The sequence below is a fragment of the Sapajus apella genome, unplaced genomic scaffold (genome assembly GCF_009761245.1).
Source record: "Sapajus apella isolate SASKATOON/1434 unplaced genomic scaffold, GSC_monkey_1.0 scaffold44, whole genome shotgun sequence".
NCBI lineage: Eukaryota > Metazoa > Chordata > Mammalia > Primates > Cebidae > Sapajus > Sapajus apella.
The window spans coordinates 4,406,281-4,428,466 of NW_022436984.1; the positions used below are offsets into that span (position 1 = coordinate 4,406,281).

General features: G+C 48.2%; 1 protein-coding gene across 3 annotated transcripts in view; it reads right to left on the reverse strand.

The window, feature by feature from the left end:
• The window catches only part of CAPN13 (calpain 13), an 86,791-nt gene that overhangs the window by 16,825 nt on the left and 47,780 nt on the right, over positions 1-22,186 (reverse strand). For 2 of the 3 annotated variants that reach the window (XM_032239217.1, XM_032239215.1), the window contains exons 8-15: positions 18,541-18,632; positions 14,762-14,836; positions 13,798-13,943; positions 11,870-12,015; positions 6,755-6,766; positions 4,408-4,616; positions 3,205-3,238; positions 2,803-2,859 (exon numbers count right to left, since the gene is read on the reverse strand). In XM_032239217.1, coding sequence (XP_032095108.1) covers positions 2,803-2,859; positions 3,205-3,238; positions 4,408-4,616; positions 6,755-6,766; positions 11,870-12,015; positions 13,798-13,943; positions 14,762-14,836; positions 18,541-18,632 — 771 coding nt within the window. The remainder of the gene's footprint in view (positions 1-2,802; positions 2,860-3,204; positions 3,239-4,407; positions 4,617-6,754; positions 6,767-11,869; positions 12,016-13,797; positions 13,944-14,761; positions 14,837-18,540; positions 18,633-22,186) is intronic. The other variant, XM_032239218.1, reaches the window with a different exon arrangement.

The following is a 22,186-nucleotide window of genomic DNA, read 5'->3' on the forward strand; positions in this document are numbered from 1 at the left end:
TCTTCCTGGCCTCGACTTCTGGGGCAGTTAACTGTATTTGATTCAATTTTATACTGGGGGCATCCAGCAGGTTGACAGGCAGTGTCTTTATGACAATTTCACAGAGATGTGGAGCTGTTCTATATGCGGCTGTTCCTCACGTCCAGCCCGGAGAGGACAGAAGGGATGCTATGTTGCTATCACCCTGGGAAAGCATTTTCATGGGGAGCTGGCACTGGAGAGAGTTATCAGTAGGTGGCCCTGTAGAGTGGCACTGGTCAGGGGGAAGAGGGTGCATTCTGGGGGGTCCTCTGAGAATCAGCACCTTCCATCTCCCAGGATTGGCCTTACCACCTTGAACTGGAAGCACAAGCAGCCCCAGAGCCTGTCCTGATGGGGTCCTCACCTAGAAGGATGACCCCTCAGGATACCCCTGTGGAGTACATCCTGCCAGTATCTGAAAATGGTCCTCGGGTCATTTCTCCAACATCTCAAACTTTGGGTTTTATCACGAAAGTTGTTGCGTGCCCACTACAACTGAGTTTCTTTTCAAAACTCAGGACACCTCGCTTTGAATGGCAGTTAGCATGCTAATGAGGAGCTCCAACTTCCATGGAATCATCCACTAGGTTATAAACAGCTTTGGGGCATGAACCATGTCTCTTTCCTCCTCCATATTCCATGTGAGGACAGAGCCTGCCCTGGGTCTGGCACTCCATAACCAACCAAAAGGGTTTGAGGAGATGAGGGTGGGAATGAAGGTGAGGGTTGCTGAAACAATCTAAAAAATTGCATGTTTCCCTTGGTCACCACAATTCAAGATCCCCAAAAGCTATTCCTTGGCACTCCCCAAGCTTAGTGTGGCACTTGGAATATCCAGGTGCTAGGTAAATGCTGGCTACCTGGTGGGTAGAGCTGGCCCGTCTCAGAGTCTAAGTGCATCCTTCGCTTCCCACAGGTGGACCCTGGGTTATAGAGCTATCACCACTATCACAGTGAGTGAAGGGAACTAGCGCTAGTAGCAAGTCATTGTATAAGCTTAAACCTAGTTAAAGTGATAGAAAAGATCAGAAGAGAGGGCACAGTGAGTGTGTGGGGGAATATTTTGCTTTAAACTTTCTCTGGAGGACACAGACCCTGAGGATAGCTTGTAGGACGTACAGAACAATGCCAGGTGGGCCTCCTGCTCAAGAGTGCCCAGCCGAGAGATGAAAGGGTGCTGGAATCCATTCTCTGTTTTGCTTCCCAGCCATGTACCTGGCAGAATGCCACATCAGGGTCTTATTCTAATTCCCATGAAGGCCCCATATGGGCCACCAGTCACCCTCTGTGAGGAGACATTTGGCTGTTGTTTGGAAAAGTCCTGATCAGAAAATCTGTCCCATCTTCACACATGACAAACATTTTTATTTTAGAGGTGCAGGTGCGTGGGCCGTGTGTGAGAATTTGCCACCTGCCACTGAAGGAAGCTTGGTCTCAGGCATCCTAATCAGGCCCTGCTAACCACCTTGGGGAAGCTAACCTTCACTCAGGCATCTGCTCCCCATCAGGGGAGGTGATCTGTCTTAATTCAATAGACATAATTGAACACCTCTTCATGCCAAGGACAGTGATCAGTATTGGGACAAGAAATGCCTGTGATATCATCCCTGCCTTCGGGAGCTTGCAGACTGAGGACGGTCATCTTGGCTGGCCTTGTCATGCACTGAGTGAAGTGCTTCTTGAATCAGCCCAGGTGGTGGACCTGGATCCTGGGCTGGTACTGACTTCATGGAGGTCTGTGTACCTGTGCTCAGCTGCTCTTTGCAACACATGCCCCTCATTCTAGCCACATTCTTCATTTTTTTTTTTTCGAGGCAGAGTTTTGCTCTGTCGCCAGTCACCAGGCTGGAGTGCAATGGCGTGATCTCGGCTCACTACAACCTCCCCCTCCGGGCTCAAGCAATTCTCCTACTTCACCTTCCCAAGTAGCTGGGACTACAGGTATGCACCATCACGCCCAGGTAATTTTTGTATTTTTTTAGTAGAAACGGGGTTTCACCATGTTGGCTGGGATGGTCTCAATCTCTTGACCTCGTGATCCACCCGCCTCAGCCTCCCAAAGTGCTGGGATTACAGACATGAGCCACCGTGCCCGGCCTCCTCATTTTTTCCTACTTTGGCCCAGGCTGCTTCTGGGTGACTACTGCCCCATGGCATCCTTCCTGTCCTTGGCGTCTTCCTGGTTCAAGCCGGCAGTGTATAGATGATCATCAGTATCACTTTCCACTTTCCACACCAACCCAATGATTAACGGTAAGAGGCCCATTGTGCAGAGCCCCTGGCAGCTGTTTTATTCTGACAAGTCAAGGAGTTCTTTATAACAGTTTATTAAGCCATTAAGAAAATCCTGTGTGCACATAGGTGGCTTGGCAGCAAGGATGCTGTATGTGCTTTCTGAAGCTGGCTAGCTCTCGGGAGGAACGATGCCAGCTTGGTGGGAGGTGGCTGAGTAGGAGAAGGAAAGGTTTCAAGGGGGACTGCCAATTGCTTGTTTAAAGATTTAGAAGGCAATACACCTCACACCCCATAATTATCCCCTCCCTTTCTAAGCTCTATATTCCATCTTGATGTCACCCAGATGACAGTGGGTGGGGTGCCACGTCTCTACAGAACTTGGCAGCCAAAGTAGTTCTGGAGATGATCCAGGAAGAGAGGCAGGTAGAATAATCCATCAAGTCACTTCTCCTCTCTGCATCCTGATAGGGGCCGGTGAGAGCTGTTCCTCCCTCAGGCCCTCTATCTCCATTCCTGTGTAAGGCCCCTGGGTGCTAGGTACCATACCTGCTGAGTGAATCTGTAGAAAATGCTTTCTTGGGAGCCACGTTCTGAAGGACTTTCCTGGAGCAAAGGGAAAATAGCCGATGTTAGACTTCTGGGGAAGGAGGAAGCCATCTAGTACAGCAAGGGTGAAACAACCCCTGCTAAGGGGTTTTATCTGGCAGTTGGAAAAGGCCTTCTGGGGAATGAGAGAACCGGTTTGTAGAAGGGAGAGGAATGGGTTGAGCCTGGCCTTGGAGGCCTGGTCTTCTCCCCCTACCCCACCTCTTTGAGCTAACATTGGCCTGTCATGGTGTCTCTCTTTTCATTGGTCAGTGGGGCAGGAGGGCAAAGAAGGAGACGGAAGCTCTTGGGGATGGGATGGGGCCAATGAGGCTGGCCAGCCAAACTTTGCTGCATACCTACCTTCAGGCTGTGGTTGAAATGGCTGCTCAGGTGCCTAGAAAATCAGAGGACAGTGTGACAAGTTACAGCACTGTGGCCACAAGCCCAGCCTTTTGGCTGGAAGTGGTAGGGTCTTTAACTGTTTAGTATACAGTTCCTTCCAAAACCAGATACACACGTCCAGCAACCCCCATTGCCAGAATGGCAGATAGGCTCTGTCTTAGGTTCCATCCCTGATTAGTGGTATAATGGCAGCCTGGCATGCTGGACTGAGAAGGTCTCACCCACGCTCAGCTGGGAAGATGGCCATGATGATGGCGACGTCTGCCTCAGGCCCAAGAGGAGACAAGGAGCCCAGTGGGGATGAGCACCTGTTGGTCCCAGTCTTGAATGATCAAGTTGGCATGCAAGACCCTCTGTGATGGACTCTTTCTTTCAGGTCCATATTTCACTGTCTCCCTGCTACACTCGACATTTCAGGCCACGTGACATGCTGGCCATGTACACCTTCCTGTGTAGATGCCGATGCTACTTACTCCCCAAGCAGCCCTGTGCACAGCCACTTCCCTGTTGCCATTCATGCTTTTTTCTTCTACCTACCTTCCCATGGTCACCACTGCTTTCCCTTTTAAATATATATATATATATATATTTTTTTTTTTTTGAGGCATAATTTAGCTCTTGTTGCCCAGGCTGGAGAGCAATGGCATGATCTTGGCTCACCGCAACCTCCACCTCCCAGGTTCAAGCAATTCACCTGCCTCAAACACCCAAGCAGCTAAGATTACAGGCATGTGCTACCATACCTGGCTAATTTTGTATTTTTAGTAGAGACATGGTTTCTCCATGTTGGTTAGGCTGATCTCAAACTCCCAACCTCAGGTCATCCCTGCCTTGGCTTCCCAAAGTGCTGGGATTACAGGCATAAGCTACTGCACCAGCCCCCTTGTAAACTATTAAATTATATTTTTCTTCAAAGGCCAACTCAAGTGCCATTTCTCTCAAGAAGTCTTCCTCAGTGTCTCTTGCCACTCAGTCCTCCCGTGCCACTTTGCATTTCCATCTGGCATGGCCCCATCCTCCACTCTACAGCAGGACCCATATCATGTCCCCAGTGACATAGCACATGCTGCATGAATGTGCAGAGCCCTGCCCATAATGACACAATGTGTTTTTATAAAGTTAAGTAGAAGAAAACATTCAGAATCCCAGAGGGTTCCATACCTGCCACTGTTCGGCGTTTTCAGGAAGATTCGCAGCAAGAACTTCACTGATTTTCTCTGGGTCTGTACAGCCACAACATAGTTCCCAGGGATCAGCTGGTAGGTTCTGGTGAAGTTGCGGTGGAATTTTTTATTTGAGCCTTGGACTTGGACAGCATTTCCGAACCGGAAAAAAAACGTGGGTAGAAATTTCTCCTGGAACCACTGGACCTAGACGAAACACAATTATTGTGAGAAAGCCTCCTCTGTGCATGGACCCCAGGCACCAAGGGAGACCCGCCACCTTCCAGACCCTCTCCATTCACCAAGTTAACATTACAGGCTGTGCAAATGGAGACTGTACTCAGCTGAATTCTCCAAAAGCAGTAGGGTTTAGACTGTCATTTCTTCTAGACCCTGGACACTACAATGAATGCAAAGAAATACTACATACAGTTTTATCTCAGTAAGTCTAACTGCATCCTGGGTTTCTGAGTTTTCTTTCCCTGCTTATATAGAAAGAAAACTTCCATGGAAACTAGTGACATCATTTCAACACTGATTTTCTTCTGGGTGTTGAAAGCCCCTTCTCCCCTGAATGTTTAGCAAAGTGCTTTAGACTGCTATACTATTACAGAATTGAATTCTTTTCACTCCCTCTGTTTCATCTCTCCAGTGAAGGCCAGCGATTTCTTCTCATTGGAGAATAATGGGCCCTGATCATTTTCCTTTTATTTCAATATTTTCTTAGAGATAAAACAATAAATATAATGCAGTTCCTATTACCAGATGTCACATACATATTATATAATAAAAACCCCTTGCTAAACAAATTTTCCCCACTACAGTCAAGCATAGGGATTCCATTTAGAATGGTTGTGCAGCAGGAAATGATTATTTATGAGTTATGCCTGGCAGGGAAAACAGGAAACTGGGAAGTTTCTTTTCACGGGTAGGGACAGGGCTGGGCTCCCAGGTGAAACAGGAGATAGGCCACTGCCCCAGGGGTATGGCAGGGTAGCATTTCCAATGCGATTCTGCTGACATTAACAGCAGCCTCAGCAGGTTTGGAGCCTGACTCGCTTGGACCCTTATGGCAAAAGCAATGATGGAATGAGTTCTTCTCCAGAGTCAGCAGTGTCGCGTGGCTCTGGGCATGGGTGAGTGTGCACGCACGTGTGGGCGCATGGAGAGGCAGTCGGCATGCAGAGGTGTGTGGGCAGTGTGCCTCCTATAGTTAGAAGGCAAGGGCTTCCCTGCTTACCCGTTATCCTGTCCTGCTCCCTCTGTTGGCCCCTCATAGCCCTGTCCAGGCTCCCAATCCTTCAGAACAGACTTGCTCAGTGGCAATGAGGAGTGTGAGTGTGGGGAACAATGAGGGCTGTTCTTGGTCCACTGCTGAGTACTCAGCATCAACAAACCACAAAGCACGGCTGGTCGTGCACAGACCTGACTCTGTAGTTCCATGGATGGGACCTGTGCGTTTTCCTGGATTAAGTGCCACCCTGTTCTCCAGCTCTAGGACCTGAGATGCTGATGGCTTCTTGCACCTGAGTGTTTCTCTCAATGCCCATCCCAACCCTCTACTTCATGGGTGGGGTGTCAGGGACCAGAGTCAGATCCTGACCCCAGCTCTGTGGCTGGGCCACCGCTGTCACAGACAGGCTCCCCTGGAAGGCCTGGAGGTGCTGTAGTCACTCTTTGTTGTCTGTGGCCACATCCTGCTCTCCCCTTTCATCTGCGGTCCCTGGGCAGATGCACCTCCCTCTTGGTGGCTCAGAGCTCTCAGCTGTGGGCAGAGGGGTGGGTCTGAGTGCCTGTGAGGACAGGTATTCCAAACTCCATCTTCCTTCTCCATTTTTCCTCATATGGGTAAGTCACCTTTCACCAATCCTGAGCCAGATGATGATCTGTTTAGGAGGGCAGCACTTTCTTGCAAGAGGGGCTCAAGGATGTACCTTGAAGCTGCATTTGGAGATCATGCATCCTGCTTATGATGAATTTGGAGACTGGCTACTTTAGGAGGCTGAAGATCTTTCCAAAGTACCCCTTAGTGCTGCTCTCATCTTAAATAAAAAGGAACCAGCTCCATCAATCTTATCTATCAGGGGCCACATGCCTGAGGATGACTTCACTTGAATGTTAAGAAGAGAACAGCCCAAAGGGTCCAAGCTTCAGACCAGGACAGCCAAATATTCTCCTGCTTTGTGAACCTGTTTAGGGATTCTAGACCTGTGTCTGATGTAAGACTTAGCGAGACTGAATTTGCAGCCACTGAACATACGGAGGCCACGAGTATTGGAAGAGGCCTAACACTTCACCAACGGACAGCAGCAGAGGCACGGGGCCAGGGCGACGTGGAGCCATACCTGTGAGCCAGCCTGTTGGAAACAGAAAGGCAGATTTAGGAACTCAAACCCAAACAAAAAGACTGTACAAAAAGCAGAACTGAACAGCTTGGCTCACTGGTTTCATCCCTGCATTCCTCCTCCTTTTCTTTCTCTCTAAAAAAATTATTTTATACCTATTATGCCACAAAGCATGTTTTAAACACTGATATATCACTGTCTAATAAGATGAAGTAAACACAAAAGTTTTTCTTATTAGAAACAAGATACACCGTCCCTTAGAGTCTTCCAACACTATTGCTCTCTAACTTTCGTGATTCAACAAAGCATTCGTGGACCAATCTCCAGACTAGTTTTAACAGACACATAACAGCTGTAAGCAGACATGACTGTCCTAAATGTATTAGGTATGAATTTTACAAACTTTGCTTATATCTGTGATAACAAAGGCGCTGGAGAATATTGCACCTTCTCCGAGTTGCACGGTGAGAATCACCAATAATGTGGTAGAACTTACAGCCCTTTCCAAGGCCATGGCTCTTGCAGCCTGAAGATGTGAGCCCACATATCTCCCTGTGCTGTGGGCTGATCTGGTGATCCACTAGGTGTTAAGATTTCCTCTGATAGCTTTATGTAACGGATCAACGAGAACCTCAAAACATTTGTTCATGGAACATGTTCCTCCTCCTTGTGTGGCCTGCCTGTTCCCTAGCACACCTAGGGGTAAACTGGGATGACTGGCTACTCATTCTCTGTGTAGGGCTGTAAAAAATGAAACCCACTCAGTTGCAGAGAACAGCAAGAGAAGGGAAACTGAGGCAGAAAAGGTGTCTGAGAGGAGGAGGTATTCTTTGGCTGGCCCAGCAAGGTGTAGATACTTTTCACAGCAATGATGATCGCATTGGAATGAAGGGGGAGATTTTGACAGGGCCTGCAGATAGCACAGAACCAGGTGAAAATGTAAACCCCCTATCATAGGGGGCATCCCTGAGAAGTCAACTTCTTTAATTCCATCAGACCACTGTAAATAGATGGGAATTTGTTCTTGCACCCCCACCTCCCATGCTTGTAGGAATGTACATGTGCCTATGAATGGGGAGATACCCACGTTCCAGTCCTTTCATGTAGAAGGAACACCTAAGCATGCAGTTCCATTGTAAGCCTCTTTACAGTTTGCAAAGCACTTTTATGTAATGTGTTGGATATTCACAATAATCATACAAGCTGATGCTGGGCTCCCTATTTTATGGGTGTAGAAACTGAGACTCAGCAGTTTAAGAAGCAGAGTTGGGAATAGGGCAAGCTGTGCTGCTTGCTTTGTAATCAAGCCCCGTCACCAACAGGTGATGTCTTCCTTAGTTGGCTTGGGTTTTGATTCTTTTCCACGGTTGACTCTGGGCCCCACCCATGTGTACAGACCTCTCAGTTTTCCCAGGCCAACTTCTCTGGAGGCCAAGGGTGAGCTGGGAGGAAGGTGGAAAGTCCAGGCCTTGGGGAGGAACTTTGGGGGAGGTGAGGATGAAATGGCTTGTCCACCCTCGTCCTTTTCACTGTCCTGTCTTCTCCTTGCCTATTCATATCCTATCTGATTTGGTGATCAAATACCCCATTGGGGTCTGTCTGGCTGGACATAAAGCAGAGCAGTGCTCCCACAGCAACTGGGGAGTCACAGGCTCATGCCAGAGCTGGAACATCATCATAGCATCAGGTCAGCACTGGAGCCACAGATACCATGTGAGCTCTGGAGCCTTCTGACAGCCTGACTGCTGGCAGGTACATAGCTGTTTCTCAGCTGCACTGTGAAAGCAACTCAAGTGCCATTTGAGTTGTACAGGTCTGAACTGTTCTTTGGTGTTTAACTCAACCAAGATCTTGCAAGATCTGCTGGGATCCCCAGGAAGCCTGAGGAGCTCTTGGGCCTGAGTGTTCCTTCAGCAAATTGGGGAATGCTGAGAAGTAACACATCTCTGGCAGCAAAGTAGGGAAGTGGGCTTGATATTATTTTAAAATGTTGTAGTTACAATCTAGGAAGGGTTCCTGAATGGTGAAGACTTTGGGTTAATCAACACCATGCTGCTGGTCACCGTGTACGCAGAGCCTCAGAAGTGGTGTGTGTGCTGGGGCAGCTCTGATCCCTCTCTGTGTTTCTGTTTTGGCTCAGAAAAGGGAAGCATTGGTCGAGGTGTTTCTGGTAGTCCTCTTTGGTGCTTGAGCTGGTCAATCCTGGCTCGGCCGACCGGGGGCCTCGGTTCCTTCTCAGCCTTTCCCAGATCTTTCCCTCTGCCTTCAGCCTTTTCTTCCCAGAGGATCCAGAGCTGGAGAATCTGAGAATGAGGGCCCTCTTAGAAAGCAACTGAGTCAGCAGGAATTCTGATCTGAAAGCCCTGGAAACTAATTCAGGCTGGGGTGGGCTGAAAGGTGCTTCTTGGAAGGACAGCTCATGGGTTGCTAGAAAATACAGCCCAGAGGTGGGCAGGGGCCAGACAAAATGGATATACAGCAAATAATCCTCAGCCGTTCCACCTGTTTTAGTTATTTTCTCGTGTGTCAAGGCTCTGAGTGACTGAGTGTGTGTGTGTGTGTGAGGGGTTAGGGGAATGAAGGGATCATCTAATTGGGCAAGCCAGGGTCACAAGTCTACAACTTTTGCATCCAAGGGCTTGGCTCAGAGAATATTTGGCTTCTTTATCTGCTTGCAGTAGGAGGCTGGGCTATGCTTCCCACCAGGATTCCCCTAAAGTGGAAAAGGTGTTCAGGTACCAGGTGATGATGAAAATGACAATCGTGTACTACCATATACTTAAGAGATATTCTTTGATAGCATCAGCAGGTTTGAGGCACCTCAAAATTACTGTGCTAAACCCCAGAAATTTTTCTTTACCAAATTCCTGAAATTTGGAATAGAAACATGGTCAAGGAAAGCAGAACACAAAAGCTTTCCTTCTGCTAGAGCCAGAATCTCTGTGGTTTTGGGGCCATCAGTATCACCAGAAAGGCATGCACCAAGCCCTACTGAGAGCCCTGGACCTGAGACCCTAAGTCCTGGGATCAAGTGCCCCTGTCACCTCTGAGGCACACCTTGCATAGGGCATTCCTCTCTGGGCTTTGGCTTCTACACCTACAAAACTGGGGCTAATTGGGCTTTTGAGACAATGAACGTGAACATGCTTGTACTTCTGAAGTACAGGTTGAGCAACCTTAATCCAAACATCTGAAATCCAAAATGCTCCAAAATCTAAAACTTTTTGAACACCAACATGATACTCAAAGGAAGTGCTCATTGCAGCATTTTGGATTTTGAATTTTTGGATTAGAGATGCTGAGTCAGTAAGCATATAATGCAAAGATTCCAAAATCCTCCAAATATCAAATGCAAAATACTTCTGGTCCAAAGCATTTCTGATAACAGAGACATGATCTGTATTCTCTCACTGTGAGGCCCTCTTATTAGTGTGAACCACAGCCAGTGTACAGGACTTGTTCAGCCATGTCTGGGGTACCCAGGAGCCCTGCCTGTCCATAAATGCACTGAGACCCAAGGCTGTGAATTTTGCCTTCAGCTCAGTGAACAGAAACTGAAATCATTCCTAGAGACACTATATTCCAAGCTCTATCCCAGCCTGTTAAAGGGCCTCTGATAGCCCTGGTGCTCAGAAAGGTGACGTGTGTTTGACTGAAGTCTTGGGGGACCTCTGGAAGCCAGTGCAATTAACTCTGACCATGTCACTTCACCTCAGTTTGGGGCCTCAGTTTCTTTAACTCTAGTATGAGGAGAGAGGATTCCAGCATGTAATGAATACATGATCTTAATTATCCACATTAGTGTAAAGAAGCTATGGAGTGTATGATTTGAGAAACTTCACTTTATTTCAGGGATGCATTGAATTCTTTGGGGGAATAGCAGGGAGTAGAGATATCAGATTTTCTTTTGTTTGTAGCTTTTTTTTTCTTAATTGGTGTCTAAAAAGTGTGTTCCCCAGGTATCCCATTACTGGATATATACCCAGAGGAATAGAAAGCACTCTATCATAAAGACACATGCATGTGAATGTTTATTGCAGCACCCTTCACAACAGCAGAGACATGGAATCAACCTATATGCCCACCAATCACAGACTGGATAAAGAAAATGTGGTACACATACACCGTAAAATACTATGCAGCCACAAAAAGAGCGAGACCATGTTTTTTCTGGGAACCTGGGAGCTGGAAGGTATTATCTTTAACAGACTAATGCAGGAACAGAAAACCAAATATCGCACGTTCTCACTTATAAGTGGGAGCTAAATAATAAGAACTAAGAACACAAAGAAAGAAACAACAGATACTGGGATCTACTTGAGCAGCGAGGGTGGGAGGTGGGAAAGGAGCAGAAAAGATCACTATTGGGTACTGAGCTTAATACCTGGGTAATGAAATAATCTGTACAACAAACCCCCGTGACATGTGTTTACCTATGTAAGAGACCTTCATGTGTACCCCCAAAACTAAAATAAGAGTTTCATAAAACCATGAAAGGAGAAAGAGCCTAGGAGGACAGGAAACCTGGCCTCAGATGAGTAGCCAAGCAGAAGTTTGCATGCCACCCACCAAACTATGACTCGACTTTGGTCTAAATGTAAGAGAAAAACATACCTACTGGGTTTACACTCAGAATAGTTTAGACAGCTTTTTTTTTTCTAAACAACTTCCAAAGCTTAGCCAATAATTCTCAAACTTTAATGTACATAAGCCTCTGGAGAGCTTGTGAAAATGTAGATTTTCAGGCTGTGTCCTTAAACATTCTGATTCAGAAGGTCTGGAGCAAGCCCAGAATTTGCTTTGTTACAACAGCTGGTCTTGGCCCAGACCACTGTTTGAGTAGCAAGCATTAGATTCTGCAGCATCCCAGGAAACGCTGACAAGCAACACAGGCAGGAGGTGAGTTCCACTGTAATCATGGCTGAGTATCATCTCTCTGGCCTCAGATTTTTTTGCACATTTAAACTTGGACTGGATGAATGCTACAGCCTCTTTGGGCTTTATCTCCAAGGCTGTGGTGCAGCCAGATCTCCCAGCCTGGACAGAGCTGTTCTCCCAAGCTCAAGGTTTACACTGCATTTCTAAAAGGGAAAGCCCTGAAGCACGCTGTCTTACCTCAATCACTTGGAAACTGAGTGGAGATTTCTTATCTTCTGCCTTCAGATTTGGTGGCGTGACAGCAACTGTGATGCACACAACAACATTGGTGCCTTCCATTGGCTCTTGCACAGAGAAGTTGTATTGAGCAACTTCAGGTACTCCTGCATTAGAAAAGAGCTGTTACTAGAGATCTGCTCCACTCCTGGGCCATGTCTAGCGCAGAGAGCTCTGGGGGGTTGTGTTGTGAACTCCGGTTTAGAGACCTAAGCCCTGGGTCCCAATCCCCACAGTTACTAGTTGAGATATGAGTTTATTTTCTAAACCTTGGCTGCCTCCTCTTAAATACAGGAGAGGTTGTATAGTCCCCACTGAGTGAAAAATATTCCTTAAACTGTAAAGTCAAAGGCTATTTTAAGTGAAATTCCAGAGTTCCCAGCTACATGTGAGCTTATGCATTGGTGGTAACCATCAGAGCCTTGAAACGGCATGAGCCACCCAAGCACAGCTGGAGATAGGAAACAGGCAGAGAGATGGTAACTGCAGTGCTCTTCTATCTACGCATGCTTATCAAAGCCAGAACGAGAGAGAGTGAGCTAATGTGAAAACCATTAGATTCAAATGCATGAAAGAACGAAGACAAGTCAAGATAGAGATGAAAATTCATACACATCGGAAGATTGGGCTGACAATGGGGAATCTCTGCAAGGGAGTGGGGAGACACAGATGACTATCACAGCATGGGTATTCTGTGAGGACTGGATAAGATGGTGCATTAAAATGCATCTAGCAGCACATAGCAGGTGCTCGATAGCTGGCTCCCTTTTCTTTTTCCATTGTAAATTATTACTAAAAATGGCCCTCATGTACAGGTTTTGTTAGTTCATTGATATGCATTGTATCCATGGGAGAGGGCTTTGGTGCTATAATCAGAGAGGTGCAGCTCAGGAAGAAGAGTCAGTAAATTTGCTGCCCAAGAGTGACTCAGCAGCTCCTGAGGTTCTGCCCAAGACCTCCTGGTGACAAGGTTCTCTGAGCAGCAGCTCTGTAGATCACTAGAGCCTGGAGGTTGAAAGAGGGACACCCTGGGGTATGGGCTCATTCAAGCAAACCATCTCGACAGGCAGGTGTCCAGAGGAAGGGACGCATACACATCCCTGGGTGCAAACACACAACAAACACACACTCACAAATGTGTTGTTTATGCAGCCTCTTTTGTCAAGGATGCATAAGTACACTCTGGTTCCTTGTCACAGGGAACTATTTCACTCATTAATGCCACAAACAGGGAATGGGAGGTACAGGGAGGGAATGTGACTTTCCCAAGGTCATGATCAGCAAGATTCATCTCAGGGGAACCCAAAGATGGGCTCAGAGGCACCTACCCGTGGGACTTCAGCAGGGATACACTGGCCAAGACAGGGCAGGGATAGTCTCCCCTGTGTCTGGGTGGTGCTCTCTAGGCTCAAGGACAGACAGGTATGACTAATTTCACTGCTGAATGTTGGGGAGGCTGAGGACAGGGTGACCAATTATGTTTCTAGCATCTCAAGGCCAGTATGTGGCAAAGACAAGGGTCTAACCTAGGCCCCAGCTCTTTTCCTGTGTTCTTTCTGCAGCCCTCCCCCTTTCCCTGGATGTTTACTGGAGGGTGGTGAGCCTGCTGTCCTCCCAGGAAGTAGGAGGGGGTTAGTGGAAGGATAGTGGCACAGCGTGGAGGGCTGGAGAAGAGTCACATCAGAGAGTCTCCTGGCCCCTGCCAGCAATCCCATTACTAGGTATCCTTGGAGAAGCAGTCACTGTCTCTTCATGCTAACAAACTCTTCTCCTTTCAGCTTCAGGCTCATGGCCCAGAATCAGGGGCCAGAGAGAGCTGAAGCCACAGAAGGGCTGGGCTGGGCAGCCAGCCTCCAGTCGGGCAGTGTGACCACCGGTGTCATCATTACCTGCAGTGTTTCCTAGAATCACTTGCTTCCTAAACATTATTTGGGACCATCCTTCGTGAAGCTTGTTTCCACGGTCCAGGGTGATTGGAATTTGGCTACATACATACATGGTGGAGAATTTCTGCTGGAAATCTTGACATGACATCCTATTAAAAACAGATATACATCACTCAGTGACCAGTGGTTGTGTCCCCAGGGTGGGTTTCCTATGACTTTACAGCATAGCCACTGTCCTGCCCATAGACCAATGTCTGATCTGTTGAGGTCTTTATCAGCCTAAAATGGGTTCCACACCACCAACTACTGTGATTAAACCAGAGCTACTGGGCAGGATTTCCTTATAATTTATACTTGTCCCTCTGATTCTTAACTATTTAGATACAGGCTCCTTTCTACACATGCTAATTTTCATTGAAACACATTACTCAGTAAACCAGGCAACCCTCTGAGAAATGTATATGTCATGCTCTGAGATGTGATCATATGGCCGAGAATGTGTTTTCAAAACATATAGTCCTGCATGCCTTCTGGGTGATGAAGCCAATGTCTCACCCAGAGCTCCAGAGTCTGCGTCCTGCTGCTGTTTTTGAGGCCACACTAGACAAAACTGGGGAGCTTGAGGGTCCCAGCAAGATGGTACAGAAAATATGGGCGTGATAACCATGCATACTAGCTTCCAGGAAACCACAGATTTTAAACCTTTGGTGCCAATATTCTTTTTTACTATTAAAATGTCCTGGAAAGTTCAGCATTTATTAACTGAAATAACTTTCCCACCAAGAGGGAGCCCACAATAATTTTCCATCCAAAGTTTTTGTGTCTTGGTAGAGAAAACAGGCTCCCTCTAAACAGTTCTCTGCAAAGCTATTTTCCATCTTAATAAATGTTTAGGGAAAAGGGTAGGGATTGAAGACTTGGGCAATAGTTAAAGATTTAAAACACCATGATTAAGAAGGGTAAATACCAAAACTCTCCATCTCTCTGCTTCTTATGTAGCTGGCTTTTCCGTGCATCACGGGTTTCCTCCCACTCCTGAGACCTGAGCATGGAAACACAAACCACAGGGTGAGATTTTCCAGTGCATTTTATCTCAACCATGTGTGGGTCAACAGGGACCTTCTGCACATGCCACCATTAGTTCCTGGGGAGCACATGGCAAGTGTCATGTCATTCTTCCTAGGACAGGACCCAGTTATTCTCTACATGTTGACAACTTCCAAAGATCTGTCACCAGCCTGGTCTTCTTTCCTGAGGTCTAGATGGACCTATGCTGCAGTCCACCCCACATCGCCACTAGAGTCCCATGGTGACCCCAAATCAGCCTGTCCCTGACCGTTGTCATCCTCTGCCACCTATTGCCTGAGCAAGAACATGAGGAGTCCCTCTCTCACACCTCCACATCCAAACAATCATCAAATAGCATTCATTTATTGATCCTACCTCTTAAATCCCCCTCAAAGCCATGTACTTATTTCTATCCCTCCTGCTGTTATCCTAGTTCAGGCTACCTGCCCTTCCCTCTGGATATTCACCTGGTCTCCCTGAACTCAGTTCTGCCCACTTTCCCATCCGTTTCCCACACTGACATCGAAATGATCTTTCTACAATGTGAACTTGTATGATTTCCCTGCTTAAAACATATCAGTGGTTCCATATTATTCTCAAGGTGAAGTTCAAACTCCTTAAAGAACAGGAGGCCTCTTTGAAGTTCAAACTCCTTAAAGAGGCCTCTGCCACCCTCTTTGTTGTTATCAGTTTCTTACTTCCCCAACTTACCCCGTCTGTTCTCCAGCAATAGTATCTTCGTTTTCTTAATACCCGTCCCGTACCCCAACGTTCACCCTGATGCTCCCTGCACCTGACACCCTCTTCCTCCTCTCAGTTCTGTAACCTGCTCATGCTCATCTTTCCTCTTAAAGGGCACTGCCTCTGGGAAGCCCTACTTGTCCCCCAACTGCCCCCTGCTACATGTCTTTTGAGTTTTCATTGCCCGCTGTGTTACTATTACTTTGTGTATCGGTTGCTATGTCTCACTAGACTTGCAGAGTCATGAGATTCCTGAGCCTGGCTGGCCATCCTATCATCACAGGTGTTTCACCCACGTCTTGGCATGTACTAGGTGGGTGCAAAAGTAATTGCATGCCTAATAGCATACAGTAATTTTTTTGTTTGCTTAATTAATTAATGCTGCCCACTTTGTTGAAACGATGTGTCCCAGAAGCCAGTCCTTGGGTCTCTGGTGAGGAACAGACCCTCACAGGCAGAAGGGAGCAGCTGCCCCTTATTCAACCCACTCCTTAGAGGGGAGGCATGCTTGTAGGCAATGGGTTTCAGAGGCACAAAAGAGAAAAGGTCTCAAAGAGACCTTTCTCATGGATGAGCTTGCATGGGGAGCCCGGGTCCCCTCTGTGCTAGGACAGCAAGGTAGGGACCACCACTCAGGCTTCCAGCTGCAGGCTGAGGCAGTCAGATGTGTTATTGTAAAATCGCAATTTTATAATTAAGTGATAATTACATTTTCTGCAGTGTGTAAGGGAGAACAAATGTAGTGTAAATCAATACACTTATCGATTCATGCAAGTTTGCCTTTAAATGTATGCGACTGAAATTTCAATTATGGCTAAGATTAGACCATCCAGCACTCTCCGTCCATCTCCATTCGTAAAATCTAGGGAAGAAATTGACCATCTGCTTGGAGACAGTGGTTATGCAGTCGCCGTCACTTCCTTCCAGCGTGGTTTCTGGTACAAAGTGGTGACCCTCCGCAGTCAGCCAAGGTAAAATATGTGATCCAACAGAGCAAGTGCTGCTAGATCCGTCTCCCCCAGTCCCTCCTCTGCACACATCACAGCCCTCTTCAAAAGTCTTCATTTATGCCCATGCCTGTAGGGGATAAATCCAGACTTCTGGCATCAGGCTCTCCCGTGCTGGCTCCCAGTACTCTCTCTCCCAGCTTCCTCTGCCTCAGGCTGGCTTGCTGGCCCTGAACAGACAATCGATGTTCCCAGCTGGGTGCCATAGCCTATGTGCCCCCCTCCTATCTAGTGATCTCTTCTGAAGTGACTCATACTTTCTCCACCACAAGGCCAACTCAAGTTCAATCCCATCCATGAAGCTTGGTCTGAACATGCCAGCCCATGGGAAGCTTCTTTTCCCCGAACCCCGGTGTCCCTTGTTGCTTTCACTGGTCATTTGATGTTTAGCACGGGAAAAGTAGGCAAAATATCAATTGTGACTGTATTGCCTCTTCTGCCACCCTAGGGAATCTGTCATTGCCATTTGCCTTCCCTCTACTTCTAGCCCAACAGGCAGCCTCAAATCAGGGACACTGGCTGATCCTGTCACCCTCTGGGTCATATTTGGCAACTTGGGGTGATGACTAGGAAGGAGAACTGGAAAAGGCCAGAGGTTATAGGATTTATATTGGAAAGGGCAAAGGATACTCCCTGGAAGGGAGAAAGAATAGAGGCGAGAGAGGAGAACGGAGAGGGGTTTGGCTGCCTGATTCTCCTGGGGGTATCTGAGGTCACAGCCAGGTTTTTTCTAGGAATTCACTGTGCTATTGCCTCCCTTATTCCATCTCCACTTTCCTAGCCCTCCATCCCAATCACACCTTCATCCCACATTGGCTGAATGCCCAGGGGTGCCAGGGTTGTGGGGGGTCACAGCAGTCCTGCCACAGCTTAGCCTGGGGTGTCAGGCCTAGAACTGGCTGGCTCTGCATTTGCCTTCCAGAATGCACCGTCCTCACTGTACTGATTTCACTGTGTGCTGGGCCTGTTCTCCTATTTGTCTGAACACATTGCACTTCTTTTCAGATCGTGTTCCCCATCCCCAGCCCCACTGGCAACAATGCAGCAGCTATTGTGTCACCACACTTTTCACGGATGGACAAAAACCCCTGGAGGAATGAGACCAGGCTGAGCCTCACTGGCTGCCCCCAGAGGAGCAAGCAACCTGTTATGGCCCCTCTGTCTTCTCAGGACCACCGTCTCTTTCACAATAAGCAAAGGGCTGGGGGCCTAGGGGTCCACACCTCTGGTAGCTGGGAAATGCTAGCCCAGTTCCTTGGGGAAAGCACTGACCACACAGCTGGGCCCCACCAAGGGACATCTTAGCTCCTGTCCCCCCTGCTCTAAATGTGGGCAGGCACAGCTTTATAATTTGCATCCCAGGCACCGGGTACACATGGGCATCCGGAGCAATAGGGAAAGACTGGTGAGCTGAGTAGTTTGAGATCCTTGCGTCAGTTTCCCCAAATGCCCCCAGATAGGAAGTCTTGTCCACCCTGAAGATATGACATGTTCAGGATCAGAATCCTATGGGACCCCTCCAAAGAATGAAGTTCCTTCTCTCTATCTATCTCTATTTGTCAATTAGGGGCTTGGCTCCAGCCTGCCCTGTCTCCCGCCACTTGTACTGATTCTGGGAATGTGCGTTCCCTGCTGTAGACTGTAACCTTCTCGAGAAAGGACACTGGGTCTTGTCATCCGTATATACCTCACAGCACCCACTAAACACAGTGCACTTAGTACAGGGTGTATGCAGCAGGTGCCTCATGGATGCTTGGCAGATGGCATCACAGAAGCATGAGATGGATGGATAGCCCCGCGTAGGTGAGAGAGAGCCGGACAGGCCTGTGGTGAGATGCACAGCAGGCGAGACAGTCCCTCTCTCATGGGCAGGAGGCTCTACCAAAACCAAGCTCTCTGAAGGATGGAGAGAGGTTTCCAGAAGCCATACCCATCACTCCAGCGTCCTTTCCATTCATCCCCGCCCCAGCCCCAGGGGTTCCACAGGGAGATAATTTCTTCCAAGCCCCTTCTGTATTGAATCTGTAAAGAAAACAGAAAAGGAAACTGTCAGGGCTCTCCAGCAAAAGTCAGCAGAAAGGGGGATGAATGCAGCTGCTTTTTACCTCCAAGGACCAATTTAACTTCTGACCTCATTTGGCTGCAGCCAGAAAAAAATGGAAAAGGAAAAAAAATCAATGTCTCTGCTGCATGCACAGCGTTGGAATGAGATAGACGAGGAAATGGCCCCTCATTCTGCCCAGCCCCTCACAAGGGCAGATGCAACTTTATCATTCCCTAAGACTGAGTCCCAGAACCTGAGTGAGTTGAGATTTAATAGATAAATATAAGGGGATGTCGCTTCTGGCTGCAGAGGAGAACTTTATGGGTCTCCAGCCTCCTCCAAGCCCTGTCATGGACAGCATCTCTGTTCCACAGACCCAGCCTGCTTCTCTGCCAGCAGCCCAGTGGGAGCTATGGTGCAGTCTTGACAGCACTGTCATGAGTGAGGAGGATAGCGGAGGCAGATTTGAGCAAGGCTGAGTTGGCCGGGGAGCTAAGAGAGCTGATGCTAGCCCTCCCGGTCCTGCATCCCTGAGCTGATGAGACACCTCCGTCTGAGAGAAGATGGCCAACGATGGCCTGAACCTACCTGCCCACCCTCCCTCCCTTTCTCCCTTCTTTTCTTCCTTCCCTCCTTCCCTCCTTCCTTCCTTCCCTCCTTTCCTCCCTCCTTCCCTCTTTCTCTCCCTCTCTTTCTTCCCTCCTTTCTTCCTTCACTTCCTTCCTACCCTCCTTCTTTCCCTTACTCCCTCTCATCTGCCCTTCCTTCTTCCATTCCTTTCCTTCCCTCCCTTTATTTTTGCCTCCTTTGTTCCCTTTTTCCCTCCCTTCCTTCCTTCCTCCCTCCCTTCCTTCCTCTCTTCCTCCCTTCTTCCCGCCATCTCTTCCTTCCTCCTTCTCCTTCCTTCTCACCTTCTTTCCTCCCTCCCTCCTTTTTATCCTCCCTTCATCCCTCCTTTCCCTCCTTCTTTACCCCTGCCTTCCCTCTTCTCTCCCTCCATCCTTTCCTCCTTCCTTTCTTCTCTCCTCGCCCCCCTGTCTGGGGAAACTCATCATCACTCACTTCAGATAAGGAACCCTTTGCTCCCTCACACCACTTAAGCCAGAGGGCAGGACTGTGGGAAAGTGACAGGAACACAGCAGCTAACCCTTGAACCTACTTCCCTGGGAGCAGCAGCCCTCAGCATGGTGAGAGGAATTAAAATTTGATTGAGCTGTAGCTGTGAGATCGATCTGTGCTAATATTGTCTGAGGAGACAGAGGCCCAGAGGGGTGAGGAAAGGGGCGAACTTGCTCCATGATTCTTGGTCAGAGGAGAAGGACAACACTGAATAGAATAGTCAATCGCTGTATGGAAGAGAAGCCACAAGTGGAGGCAGGGCTCAGAGCTAGGGGCCGCCTAACGTGCACTAAGGAAGCAGCATCAGGGAAGCTAAGCAACTTTCTCAAGACCACTGAGACAATGGCGGAGGCAGAATTCCCATCCAGCCATGGTAAGTTTCCAAAGCCCTGACTCCTAGTTTTGGAATTGGGCATGAGTAAAAGTCCATTTTCAGATGTGGCTGTGACCTTGGCCTTGACTGTAACCGTTGAGCTGCCTGGTCAGTGTCTGCGCTCACCAGCAGGGCACTGCTGTGTTGGAGCACCACAGTCACAGCCAGGCCCAGGAGCCCCGCTCAGATAAGCCACTTTCCTGTTGCTTCCCTTGTCTGCCCTGCCCTCTGGCCAGTACTTCAGAAGAAGGGGCTCACACTTGCAGTGCCTCCAAGAGGCACAAACCCAGGTTTCCCACCCCTGTCAGCCCTACCCCGAGATACCCCAGGTCTGGCACAGTTTATTTCCTGAGCAGGGACACAGGAAATGATCGCCTGGTGTCCCAAACAGCTTAATGAGCCACCTCAGTGCCTCATAATACTCAGAGGCTCCCATGGGCATGGGGGAGAAAAGCAGCCTGCGATTCAAAGGGGCTGAAAGCAGGGCAAAATGAGGCATGCAGATAAACACTCACCCCTTTGCCCAGGGGAATCGCTGACTGAGCTAGGTGCATAATAAAAAATGCCAATTTCTTTTATCTTCCTGTCTATGTCCTGCCTAGAGGGAGGATGAGCAGATTAAAAAGCATACCACATTTATGGGCTGGTTTAATCTTAGAGCTTTTGGTTCAGAGTTATAACCTCCTCTCTCTGGAGGAGGAATTTTTAACCAAGTAAAGTTCTTGGGCCCTTGTGTCCCTCCTTTATGACAGTGACCTATTGGTGCTTACATGGGCCTTTCTCTGGGGGAGCAGGGGATACATTTGAGGCCAAGGCCATGGCTACACCTAAGAATGGGCCAACCAAGGGCTTCTTCACTCCCTGGCTGCTGACTGTTTCCCTGACCCTGCTCAATGCTCAGAAAGGGTGCTACTGGGCAGGAGGTGGCCCAAATTATCTTCCCGGCAGTAGTGCTTCCTGAAATGAATTATCCCGAATGCCAGTTCCATTGGCCATTAAGTCATTCCTAGCAAAAATGGTTTTGTGGCTAATGATACAATAAAATCCAGCAGTGCTTGCACTGTTCATACAGGCCTCTTGGAGCCTTTAAAATGCGAATGTACACTGTGAATCTCCAAGAAGGGGATACAGTGAGTTGCATTTTCCAAATGTACTTGGAAACCCATTTTCACATGTTCTAAGTGCTTCTTAGAACATGTTCTGGGAAGTGTCAGCTACATGGAATGGGGGAGCAGGGATGGATTACACGAGACATTCGGTCTTGATCACCTGTCTTCCCAGGTGAGGTGTTCTGTTCAGACCTTTCAGTGTATTATTAAAACAACTCCAAGTGTACACTATGGGGTCACAAATGTTCGGGCTGCGGGTGTCATGATCAGGAGCCCAAACAGCAGCTGAGCCCGCACTTGGACTCCCGAGTTCCCCTCTGTCACCCTAGGTGTTGACATAGCTGCTCTGCAACCCAGCAGTCACTGCCATCTCCACAGCCACCCTCTGTGGAGATGCATGCTCCAAGGTCTTCTGGACCTCTGGGTACATGAGTCCCTTCTCCCCTGTGTTCAGAGGAGAAACAAAGGCTATCTCTATGTATAAAAAGGATCTTATCCAAGAATGCCAAATACACTGCAAAGGTACCATGAATTCCTCATCTCATGCCTCAAATAGATAGTACTAATTGATCAAGGCTCTTTTTCCATCAATCTGGAAGTGCCAAGGTCTTGTCAACACAGTAATCCAGGCAGGACTGGCAACTAATCAAAGTTGACACACAAAATAAAACCTACTCCCAGATTTGTCCAGATCTGAGACCGGGGGCCTGGGCATTCATATGTACCCAGATATGATGATGGTATTGGCTGCCCACATTGAGAATTCAGTGAAGGGCCTGAGAGGGTGGGGCAATGGGAATGGTGCCTAGTTCAGAGGAAGGGAGTCTAGAGGTGTTGTGACTGGGAGCTCTCCTGGCATAGGTGGATTAGGGGAAGCTCTTCCTTGCTTTGGACATGTCTTTTGAGCTCCTCACATATAGCCTGTGATGGG